The 11,987-nt window shown below is 53.9% G+C and overlaps 2 protein-coding genes across 3 annotated transcripts; one reads left to right on the top strand and one right to left on the bottom strand.

Annotated features, from left to right (window-relative positions):
• The first annotated feature begins 834 nt into the window (after positions 1–834).
• LOC120692320 (phospholipase D alpha 1-like) lies at positions 835–6,385 on the top strand. Of its 2 annotated transcripts, none has more exons than XM_039975589.1 (4): positions 835–1,125; positions 3,568–3,627; positions 3,715–5,602; positions 5,735–6,385. In XM_039975589.1, the coding sequence occupies exons 1-4, from the start codon at positions 1,015–1,017 to the stop codon at positions 6,178–6,180; spliced, it is 2,505 nt and encodes an 834-aa protein (XP_039831523.1). In that variant the 5' UTR covers positions 835–1,014; the 3' UTR covers positions 6,181–6,385. The 2 variants fall into 2 exon arrangements, with proteins under 2 accessions (XP_039831523.1, XP_039831524.1); XM_039975590.1 differs by having other exon boundaries at positions 849–1,125; positions 3,718–5,602.
• A 1,412-nt stretch (positions 6,386–7,797) lies between these two features.
• On the bottom strand, positions 7,798–11,315 carry LOC120689747 (transcription factor SAC51-like). The gene is made up of 4 exons (XM_039972143.1): positions 11,026–11,315; positions 10,061–10,452; positions 9,827–9,969; positions 7,798–9,735 (listed from the first exon to the last, which is right to left on the bottom strand). The coding sequence occupies exon 4, from the start codon at positions 9,706–9,708 to the stop codon at positions 8,761–8,763; it is 948 nt and encodes a 315-aa protein (XP_039828077.1). The 5' UTR covers positions 9,709–9,735; positions 9,827–9,969; positions 10,061–10,452; positions 11,026–11,315; the 3' UTR covers positions 7,798–8,760.
• Positions 11,316–11,987: the final 672 nt, after the last annotated feature.

The following is an 11,987-nucleotide window of genomic DNA, read 5'->3' as shown; positions in this document are numbered from 1 at the left end:
CAACTGCACAAGTTTCTTGGACCTTCTGAAGAAATCAGTAGCGTCGTGAGTGCGATCTCCAAGATACTCATCACGCCAAGTCAGATTTCAGTCACCTGCTAAGCACATGACATAATTGTGCCATTTAACTGTCGCCTAATTTCATGGGGGAAACAGTCGAGGAGAAATGCAATGCCAGGGTAGGCAGATTCTGTCACTCGTCAGCGAATAATCATGGCCTGCTGCTCCTATCATCGTGCGATCCCCCGGGGTATTCAGCAGGTATCAGGTCAGATTTCAATTCAGTCTCCGGTCTCAGCACATGACATTTTTGTAGCCTGGTGAAAGAGAAACGAACTGCACAGTTTAGTCTGCTTCTTCAGATCTGAAACATGCAGCATCTAGAGAGCACGCACGCATGTTCTGACCGGGGCTGTAATGTAAAACCGAAGGGCAAACCCCCAGAATCTGATCGCCAGAGAACTCTTTGCTCCTTTTTCCACATACACGACGCACCTAGAATAAAAAGCAAGATCCTGCAGGACGACGACGCATCTCGCGAAACCCCTATCGAAATCCAGCGTCGCCTCGACGACGAACTTAACTGATGATCCCCGTCGAACTTATCCTTTACTTTTCCTGCACTGCTCCCCGCGTGCTCGTGAAGTCATGGCCATGATCCCTTGCCGCGATACCTTCCATCAACGAGCCCTCTTTCGGCTTCCCTTGGCTTCTCAGATTGTTCTTGAAGCAAGGAAGGAGGGGGGAAAGAGGCAGGTGACTGACCCACAGCACCCTGTTCCTCGCCACTTTCCTCCCAGTGGATATATAGATATCCTTCTCGCAGTTGGAGATACCGTGCTGTTCTGGGCGGCAGCTGCTTTGTCCGGCGGGAGGGGTAGTGTATATATATACTGCGCGCGTGCCTTGTTCTTGGCCTCGTCGCGGCTCGCTCCGAGCAAGAGGCATAGCTCGAGGGCTAGCTAGCTTGGCGGCGGAAGAGGAGCTCGCTCGAAGAAGAAGCCGCCGGACGCCATGGGAGAGCCACAGACGACGCAGCTGCTGCTGCACGGGGTGATCGACGCCAGGATCGTGGCGGCCGACCTGTCCGTCACGTCAGACGGCCAGCTGCAGCCGACCAAGAAGGTAGCACTGCTGTATATTCTCTTTATTTTTTTGTTTAGAGAAAACAGAAAACTATATATATCTCGCTCCAGCGTTTTAGAGGGTGTTTGGAGCTTTTTCTTTAGAGAAAACTATATACTATATATATCTCGCTCGAGCGATTTAGAGGAAAAAATGCTCCGCTCCAAATACTTCACTGCAGTATTTAGCTTACTCTATCAATTTTTTCTCATCGTATTTGGGAGAGCTCCTTTCCATAAATCCCATAAGCCTAGTTCTCTCCGCCCGGCCGACCAAGTGTGCCAGCAGTGGCCCAGCTAGGCCCATCTAAACTCATCTCACTTTCATGCGGGCTCCACTTGCCAGGCCATCTTCTTCCCCAATTCACTATTCTTTTCTCCCTCTTCCCCTGGGAGCTAGCAGCAGCCGCGAGCGGAGACATCGGCGGGCGTTGGCGGCGACGAGCGGCGGTGTGTCCCGTCGAGCGTAGGCGGCAACGGGCAGCGGCGTGCCTCGGTGGGCTGAGGCGGCGGCGGGCCTCGGCGGGCGGCAACGCACCCCAATGGTGAGCTCCTACGGCCACGAGTCGCACGGCAGCCAGCGAGCGTCGGGAATAAAGTTTGACTTTTTTTTCTTCGAAGGGGTACCGAAACCACATAATTAGTGGCATGGTGAGTAATTTTATCCAACTCCACCAGCTCCACTATTTGGTGGAGCACCTCTTGCGAAGCTCCAAAAAATCTGGAGTGAAGCTAAATTTTTCTGGAGTGGAGTGGAGTTGGCTGATATGTTTAGGTATTTTTTTTTATGGAGTGGAGCTGTTTTTGGTGGAGCAAAGCTGGTTTTAACAATTTGCAATGAAGGCTCAAATAATCCTTGATCTTCTTTTTCCTCCCACTCAAAACACAAAGATAATCCTTTTAAAAAAGCACACAAAGATAAATAAATCTTCAGTTGTTCTTGCTGCTCATTTCCCTTTCAATATCATGACCTTGTTCGCTGCTGGGCTAGGCCTACGCACTTTGGGGTGTGACCTTTCCTTTCTTACTAACTTTTGCAAAACCATGGGCTCTTTGATAAAACTACAACTTCAAGGCATTTTATAATGTTTTTCTTTTTAAAAAAAAGATACCCAAAGAGTGCCCGGTATTTATCAAGGATATAAAAAAGTTGACAGCTTGACACACAAAACGACCTCAAAAAGTAAATTACACAGAAGATCTTTCTGGACGTCTTCTTTGATCGATTGTCACATGTAATTGCTTGAAGATTTTGTGTCAAGTTGATCACAACAATTATATATTTAAGTCTACATATCATAACTTTTACTTATGAATATATAACCAGCTACTCATGGATGCTATCCTTATAGTTTTCGTGACATATATGTGGTTGAAGATAAATTAATAATCCCCAAGGCTCGGGCATAATATTTAGTTTGGAAACATAAATACTATATGTATGCATATGTTTTTCATAATCTCGAAGATTTATTAGATATATAGCTATACGTTCTAATCAATAGTGGTCAAAGTTACAATTCAAAAACATTAATATTCATAAGTGTCAAATTGTCAATAATTATGAAAGGGGAGCACATGCTTACTAAACCTAATGTAGCTTTGTGATAACATGTTTGAATATGGAGAAAACTCCTTGTATGCCATTGGAACTTCTAACTATCCCTTCATTTCCACTAGTTTGGTTTTACTATCCCTTATCTGCCATCATCGTAACATACTCATCACTTTAGTGGTGATACAAAAGATGATTTTACCCTTCTAAAGCAATTTTCCCAAACGAACTGGCTCAAACACCCACGCCGCCATGGCATCGAGCATCTGGTGTACTCTTTGCATCGCTCGTCATGGAAGGCCCGACCGTCCTCATAGGCGCCGTCATCGAGGATGGGAATCAATAGAGAAATGGATGGATTCAGGTTAGGGGAGGAATCAACAAACCTAGAATTGCCTCATTGTTGACTTGCCTCTCCGTTCTAGTTATCAGAGATGAAGAAAATGGAATTACAGCTTGCAGAAGGCCGATGAGGAAAAGTTGGGCACGACTAAAGCTTTCATGTGGGGCTAGTTTGTCAGCTAAAAAAGGAGTGACAGAAACCCATCGGTATAGCAGCACTATAAAATGGCACAAACGAAGCAAGTTGTATGAATCAAACGGATAAAAAATCGGGCATTGAGGACATTAGAAGCACCCGGGTGTCTTATAGCTTTTTCATAAATAAATTAATATGTGAACACTGTTCCACCTTTTCTTGGTACTCCACCCCTCTATTTGGTATCTCTAGGTACTATTGATGACCTGTTGACAATCAGAATCGGCAATAACAGATTGTGCGGTAAACCGACCATTATTGATCAGAGTTCAAAACGAATAGAAAGGCACGACTTTTCCAAATGCCATTCATTAACAAATGGTTTAAATTTACATCTTGTCTGCAACCAGATTCAGATGAAGAGGAAGGTCTTCTCATGGATCAGGAAGCTGCCCTTCTGCAAATGCAAGGTTTAACTCATCCCGGGTCCTCTTATGGTGCTACACCTGCCCAATCCTCGCCATCATACAAAACCCTGACGCCGCTTTCGCGTGCAGCAGCCGCTGGAGAACGCCATCGGCCTCGGCATGGACGGCAAGCTGTACGCGACGGTGGACATCGACAAGGCGCGCGTCGGGCGGACGCGCATGCTGGAGCCCGTCCCCTCCCCGCGGTGGAACGAGTCCTTCCGCATCTACTGCGCGCACGACGCCAGCAACATCATCTTCACCGTCAAGGCCGACAACGCCGTCGGCGCCACGCTCATCGGCCGCGCCTACCTGCCCACCAAGGACGTCGTCGCCGGCGGGAAGGTGGAGCGGTGGCTCGACATCTGCGACGAGAAGCGGCAGCCCCTGGGGGGCGGGGACAAGATACACGTCCAGCTCCAGTTCACGGACGTCGCGGCGGACCCGGGGGGCGGCTGGGGCACCGGCGTCGGCAGCGCCGCGTACAGGGGCGTCCCGCGCACCTTCTTCGAGCAGCGCCGCGGCTGCCGGGTGCGGCTGTACGGGGACGCGCACATCGCCGACGGCTTCGCGCCGCGTGTCGCGCTCGCCGGCGGCGGGATGTACGAGCCGCGCCGGTGCTGGGTGGACGTGTTCGAGGCGATCAACGCCGCCCGGCGGATGGTGTACATCGCCGGGTGGTCCGTGAACAGCGACGTCCAGCTGGTGCGCGACCCGCGGCAGCCGTCGTCGGAGACGCTCGGCCAGCTGCTCATCCGCAAGGCCGACGAGGGCGTCACGGTGCTGATGCTGGTGTGGGACGACCGGACGTCTGTGGGGCTCGGCCCGATCAAGCGCGACGGGCTGATGGCCACGCACGACGATGACACGGCGGGCTTCTTCCGCGGCACCAAGGTGCACTGTGTGCTCTGCCCGCGGAATCCCGACAAGGACCGGAGCTACGTGCAGGACGTCGAGACGGCCACCATGTTCACGCACCACCAGAAGACGGTGATCGTCGACGGCGGCGGCCCCAACGCGCCGCCGGGCCTGGTGAGCTTCCTCGGCGGCATCGACCTGTGCGACGGGAGGTACGACACGCAGGAGCACCCGCTGTTCCGCACGCTGGGCACCACGCACAACAAGGACTTCCACCAGCCCAACTTCCCCGGCGCGTCCATCAGAAAGGGCGGGCCCAGGGAGCCGTGGCACGACGTCCACTGCCGCGTCGAGGGCCCGGCGGCGTGGGACGTGCTCGACAACTTCGAGCAGCGGTGGCGGAAGCAGGGCAGCGGCGACAACCTCCTGGTCACGCTGGACAAAGGGTGGGCGTCGCGCGAGGCGGCCGCCTCGCGCGACGCCGAGTCCTGGAACGTGCAGGTGTTCCGGTCCATCGACGGCGGCGCGGCGGCGGGGTTCCCGGAGAACCGCGACGAGGCCCCCGACGAGGCCGCGGCGCGCGGCCTGGTGAGCGGCAAGGACCACGTGATCGAGCGCAGCATCCAGGACGCGTACATCCACGCCATCCGCCGCGCGCGGGACTTCATCTACATCGAGAACCAGTACTTCCTGGGGAGCTCCTACGCGTGGCGGCAGAACGACGGCGTCACGGTGGAGGCCATCAACGCGCTGCACCTCATCCCCAAGGAGCTGTCGCTCAAGATCGTGAGCAAGATCGAGGCCGGCGAGCGGTTCGCCGTGTACGTGGTGGTGCCCCTGTGGCCGGAGGGCGTGCCGGAGAGCGGCTCCGTGCAGGCCATCCTGGACTGGCAGCGCCGCACCATGGAGATGATGTACAGGGACATCACGCTGGCCATCCGCGCCAAGGGACTCCAGGCCGACCCCAGGGACTACCTCACCTTCTTCTGCCTCGGCAACCGCGAGGCGCCGGCCCCCGGCGAGTACGCGCCGCCGGAGCGGCCGGACCCCGACACCGACTACGAGAGGGCGCAGCAGGCCAGGCGCTTCATGATCTACGTCCACGCCAAGACGATGATCGGTAACTTGCTTCGTTCATGGTCGATTTGATTTCAAGACCATCATCGATTGGCTGATCGATCTCTAGTTCTCTATGCTAATCGACGATGGTTGCTGTTGTTCGATCGTTGCTTACCTCGATGGCTGTTTGCAGTCGACGACGAGTACGTCATCGTGGGGTCGGCGAACATCAACCAGCGCTCCATGGACGGCGGCCGCGACACGGAGATCGCGATGGGCGCGTACCAGCCGAGCTACCTGGCGACCAGGGCCCGGCCGGCGAGGGGGCAGGTCCACGGCTTCCGGGTCGCGCTGTGGCAGGAGCACCTGGGCCAGGCGGCCGCGGCGGCGGCGGGAGACCTCCTCCTCCGGCCGTCGAACCTGGCTTGCGTGCGCCGGATGAACCAGGTGGCGCAGCAGCACTGGGACATGTTCGCGAGCGACACGTTCCAGGGCGACCTCCCTGGGCACCTCATGGCGTACCCGATCGTTGTGGGCGACGAGGGCAAGATCACGGCGATGACACAGCAGTTCCCGGACACCAAGGCGAAGGTGCTCGGCAGCAAGTCCAACGTCCTCCCGCCCATCCTCACCACATGATCTAATGTTTGGTTTATTATCCACCGTGAACTGCAACCTGGAGTGAAAATGTTGTTGATTGTTGATGTATATATACGCAAGCGACAAGATCACAAGAGTGTGAGTGTGACTGGTATTGCAACTGTTATCATTATGATGTGGATTGTAATTTATAATTTTATATGTAAATATAAGAAAAGCATAAGTGTGATTCATCTGCTTCCTATTTCCTATTTCCAACCAAATACCCCACTAGTTAAACAAAAAAGAATATTCCAACTTCCACAATTAGGAAAAATAATTGAAATAAAGTGGATATCATTTTTGATGACATGGCAAGGTAATTATGAAAAAAGAGAGGGAAGAAGTTTCATCGTGATAGAACTCTATATACACTGTTTCCAAGACTATGAAACTTGCATTGGGGGCTATAATGCTATATAGTTTTATTTCATGCAATTTGGGCCCAATCACATGCCTCATAATTAAATAATATAGCTAGTCTATGAATTCGTGAAATGACACTTTGCATTGGGAGATCTTGTTTCGTTCGTGAATTCAAATATACTTTAGATGATATAGCACACTATAAAATCATGCAATGAAATCCTGCACTGGAAATAGCTTTAAGCAAAATGTTAGCAATAATGGCCCCCTCTTGATTTGCGTTGGCAGAGCTACTAATTTTCATACTTTGTTTAGAGCTATAAAGTCGCCAGCCGGTTTTTTCTCCTCCTCCCAGCTGCAGGGAACTGGGCCCTGGGCGCTGGCCCATCGCCTAGGACAAATTCGAAGGCAGGGAAGGCCGCCGCGGGCCACCCGGGTCTAATGCCGTCTGTCGAGGCACGCACCCCCGCGGCCACGCCACGCCACCGGTTGGGGTTAGAGGTGAAGGACGGCGGCGGCGGGGCGGGCGCCCAAGGTGGCAGCGGCAAGCGAGCGAGCGTGCCGGCGCGGCCGCCGATCCTGCTCGTCGCATGCCGGAAAGCTGCTCCGGCCGCTGCGCACTTGCCCACGTCCCGGTCCCAGCGCCTGGGATGGTGCAGGCGTGCAGGGGGGGATCACACGCCTAACTTCGTCGCAGCCTTTTCACTTGCCCGTCGGTCCCTTCCCGGACCCGGGATCCGGCAGGGCGGAGAAGGCGCGGGCGCGCAGCCGCTCTGGCGTTCCATGATGTCAGGCAGGCAGGCACGAGCGCTCGACGGGCCATCGAGCATCGAGAGCGGGTTGCTGACACCCAGGATCCACGGAACCCCTACCCGGGCCTCCCGTTCCATCCCGCTGTGGCCGGCCGGCACTCGGGGCAAAGCAAAGCAAAGCAACGCAGGGGGCAGGCGCCGGCACTCATGCCCGTGGCGAGGCTCGCCGCACGCCCCGTCCGCCCCCCCCCCCCCCCCCCCCCCCCGCCCCCCCCCCCCCCACGCGTGCCGCCCACTCGGAATCCGATCCCCCGCCCCGTCCCGTCCCGTTCCCGGCCGGCAGAGCCAGGCAGGCCCAACCTGACTCGAAGGCAAAAGCTCATGATGCAGCCTCTCCTCAAGCAATCATGAGCCCGACGCGCGCGCGCACACTTGATGAGCAAGGCTCCAACAGGGGAATCCTTGAGGATACTACGTACCATCTGGTTGCTGCTAGATGTGCACGCAAAACAGTGCCTCGTTCCCAGTCTTGGCATACATGTCGCTACGACGAGAGGAGGCTACAACAGTAATAATACCGGGGTACTACAGTACAGCAACAGTATACGCACACAAAAGTCCAAAAAGCATTGCTTTGGGTCCCGGCCAAAGGCCGCATCATTTCAACGCGCACAAACCCGAGGCAAAGCGAGAACACTTGCTTACAAATATGGTAGTGGCATAGGTAGCGGAGAACAAAGCAGGGGGTTGGTTGGATGACGGTGCTGAGGCTTTAGCTCCGCATCTCAGGCACACAGAGAACACTTTGGTAGAGTGCTGGACCGGGTGGTTGGACTGGACCCCAGGAGCTCACCACACAAGCGGCGAACCTAACCTCGACCCATCTCCGCTTTGGCCTTTGGCTTTGGTAGTTAGGTCAAAAAGCCATGGAAGCAAACAGCACAACAGCGCCCTTTGCTGCTTTGGATCACGCCCGGCGGAAGATCCCTGCACCTTTGCATAAACATACTGTTGCTGATGCAGCAGGCACACTGAGCCACCGACAAAGGGCTCTCTGGGACGGAGAAGAAGGTTGAAGCAGCTCTGGTGCAGAAAGATGGTGGTAGTCTGCTAGGCTAGCTCACCGGAGAGTGGCATGGCGAGCTAGGTGGGTCTTGTGGCCTCCAGGACTAGCACTCCGCCACAATGAATGAAAGCATTGTGGCCTCGGTTCAGTTGAAGTAGCATTGCCATGCTGCATGTTCGTTGTCCACTTCATCTTGAAAGCTTTCTTCTGGGTTCAAGGGGAAGCCAAGCAAGCACCACGGGGTCCCTTTCTTTTTTTTTCATTTCAATCCAGCGCGTCTTCACCAAGCACCGAATTGAGCTCCCTTTGGCATCTTCACCTTATTACTAACACTAGCACTTTATGTATTTAGAAGCCGGTGGCTTCGATAACCCAATCACAACTGTCCAGCAGGAGCTAGAGCGAGACAGCTCCCAGCATCTTGACCTTCAGTTTCAGGTACTGCAGGTAGCAGATAGCTTCATCAAGAACAGCCGTGGCATCTTTGGCGATGCCCCCAGGGACAATCTTCCTGAGCACAGCAACCGTCTCTTGGATCCTCTCTCTTCTTTGCTTCTGGTCGTCGGGATTGTCACCTTCTACAGCTTCACCTCCCCCCAGAGCAAACTTGTGGTCGCTCTCAACTTCACCAATGCAACAGGACTCTGCATCACAGTCGTTGACAAGAAGCTTCTGTTCGATGGAATGATCGAGCCTTGCTGAACTGGCTGTGTCCACAACAGACTTGTCAGTGCCAGAGCAGAGCCTTCTCTTCTTGGCCGGTCGCGCAGAACCTGCTGCGCTAGCACCAGCACTGGCTACTGATTCCACACTCAAGGTGTCATTCTCAGCAGGAGATGGCCTCCTAACTCTGTTGAGTTCTTGCACCTTTTCACACCCTTCATCCGAGTCAGAATCCAGGAGTGCATTAATCTCATCTGTGTTCTCATGAATACCCTCGGTTTCTTCTGCTCCAACATCAGTTAGATTAGTCTCATTGCTACCTTGGAGCTCTGGAACAGGATCCAGGAGGGTCCCCTTCCTCACCAAAGGAGCTGCAATAGGAGTATGATTCTCCTGGTAGAAAACTAGAGGTCTCTTGTGTGAGGGATACATTGCAGACAATTCCAAACTGGGCACCATTGTGGTGACAAATCTTGGAGTCATTGGAAGAGGTCTTTCAGCAATGGATGCTGTGAAAAATGGCACAGGTGCAGCAACCATGTTCAGACATGTAGGCAATGCCACCAAATTAGCGTCAACAAGGCCAACATCAGGTGGGCAGATATTGCCTGCAGAGCTTTCAGTGTTGAATTTCCATGGAGAATTAGGCCAATGGCACCAAGAATTATCCTTGTCCCCCATGAAGAAACAAACACCAAAAAAAAGTACCTGAGATTACCCAGCAGAAATTGAGCATTAGTATACCCATATCGAACAAGAACAGGTAGCCGCAACATGAATGAGAGAAGGATGTAATTACCAGCAGAAAGTTCAGATGAACGGGAAATTCTCCCACTCGAATTGTGATGGAGAAAAACCTAAAGCAGAAAGTTTCTTCAGCAGCAAACGAAGAGCAGAGCGAAGCTACGTCACGGGCTTGAGGAGATGGCGGAAGTACTCGGCCTACAGAAAATATACCAAAGCAATGTTAGGATCATCAGGCCAAGAAAGGCAACTCCCACTCTTAACAACAGCTGGCTTCTTTCCGCATTACCTGGCAATTCTGCGGCGGCTGGAAGCAAGCAATAACTCTCACAGCGATTCCATTCTCATGCTTAAACACGTGGAATCTCGTCTGAGCAGCTGCTTTCCACACCATTAGTACTCCACTCCGTTCTCCTCAGAAGCTTTGGCCAAGCAACCACAGCACCTTAACAGCAACGCCAGAGACAGGATGGGGAAGTTTTGAACTGCCTTCGCAAGCCGAAGGAAGGTCTCCGATATCCACGGAGGTGATTTACAGAATCACACGGCAGTAGAGGTTCAAGGAGATCCCCCTGCGGAACACGTCAACCGAAAGACCAAACCACCGCATGCTGCCACTGCCAGGGTTATGCGCTAGTGTCAGGTCTCCAGCCCTTGTGCTTGTTTTTCACCAGAAACCACCTGCAGGAATGGAAATTCGATGCTTGGTAAGCATATTTACACGACCACCCTGACATTTGCAGTAAGACGAAAGTAATGTTGCAGAGTAGAAATCTGATCCCAGTAAAATTTGTGAAAATGAGGCTAATCAAGTGGATTTCAATGTCCAATCCATTCAGGCTTAAATGGGCAGGCTTGCTCAAAAGATCCAGGTGCCGTCAGAGCAAAGTATGAATCCGTAAGCATCTAAACCGTCAGTCAACACAAAGCAAGGTTCAAGTACAAGCAGAATTCACACCGGGGACAGCTAAGAGAGAAAAGGAAATGCTGAGGCTTTGGCACGCTTTTCCTCCCGTTGGACTTGGACACCACACAAATAAAACCTGATAGTGTTTTTATCGTATTATACGATTCGTATATATGTATAGAACACGATACAGCACGAAATGGTAGCGCAATAATCCCCCGAATGAACCCGGTAACCCGGATATCAGCAGTAAGTCTTGGAAGGTCCGATTCCAACAAGAGCGCACAGATCGATCCGGCCATTTAGGCAGACCCGATCGAAATTGAGCGGAAGAGGGGGTCACTCACCAGATCGATGGAGCGCGGCGAGGTACGAAGCGGCGGCGACAGCCAACAGGCCGGATGGGGCAGAGGGGAGGCGGCCGAGTGGGGGTGGGAGTCGAAGACAGCACGCGCGCGAGAGGAAGCGGGGGCTGCGAGGACCTCGCGGAGCGCGCGCCTCGGAGTCGGAGGCGAGGCCTCCGTGGGGAGACGACGAGGCTGTGGCCTGTGCGCGTGCTGGCTGGCTCACGAGTAAGGCAGAGCAGGAGGCTGCGGGAGGCAGGGGCAGGGGCAGGGGCAGGCGCGTGGAGTGGAGTGTTAGAGCAACTCAAGTAGGGTGAATAAATAGACTTCCACTTTCATATTTGCTTGGTGAGTACACAAATTTTTTGTCCAGTAAGGAAAGTAAATGAGCTACCATTTTAATAGGACTTCCAAAATTTCTCCCCCACCCACCCTCCCAAAGCCTTCTATTTAGACTGCCAACTCTGGGCCCATATTTTTTTTCTCCTTTCTTTCTTCTTCCCTGCGTTCTCCCCCCTAGCGCAGTGCCCGTTCCCGATGCGCCGCCGCATCACCGTCTGGTGCCGCCCCGCCGGCGCCGAGGCCGAGGATGTCGAAGGGGCCGAGGCCGAGGGTCTCGAGCATCCGCGGGTGGAGCTCGTACGGCTCGCCGCCCTCCCAGAGGCAGAGCACGCCGCCGCCCCAGCGCAGAACGCTGGTGCTGGCCACGTTCTTCATCACCTTGAAATGCCATTGCCATGGTCAAAAGAAGAATGAATGGGCAAAGTTCAACACGAGACTTGCTAAAAGACTCGAAGACTGCGCCTCGACCTCCTGGGTATACTCGTGTCGCTGCGTGCAAATCTGGAGTAGCTAGGATTCCTCCCGCGTCGTGCTCCTCCCGCTTCGCCGCCGTCTCCACGTACCGTGCCGAGTAGCGCGCGCCCCCTCGCCGGCGCCGCCGAAGCGGAAGGCGCGGAGGTATC

The sequence above is a fragment of the Panicum virgatum genome, chromosome 9N, assembly GCF_016808335.1.
Source record: "Panicum virgatum strain AP13 chromosome 9N, P.virgatum_v5, whole genome shotgun sequence".
In the NCBI taxonomy this organism is placed as follows: domain Eukaryota; kingdom Viridiplantae; phylum Streptophyta; class Magnoliopsida; order Poales; family Poaceae; genus Panicum; species Panicum virgatum.
This window is presented reverse-complemented; position numbering and strand designations above follow the sequence as displayed.

Bases quoted from the DNA above. Each gene is read 5' to 3' on its own strand.
- LOC120692320 (XM_039975589.1), top strand. From the start codon at position 1,015: ATGGGAGAGCCACAGACGACGCAGCTGCTGCTGCACGGGGTGATCGAC. The intron at 1,126-3,567 runs GTAGCACTGCTG...GTCTGCAACCAG, and splicing joins AGCTGCAGCCGACCAAGAAG to ATTCAGATGAAGAGGAAGGT. The intron at 5,603-5,734 runs GTAACTTGCTTC...GGCTGTTTGCAG, and splicing joins CCACGCCAAGACGATGATCG to TCGACGACGAGTACGTCATC.
- LOC120689747 (XM_039972143.1), bottom strand. From the start codon at position 9,708: ATGGGGGACAAGGATAATTCTTGGTGCCATTGGCCTAATTCTCCATGG.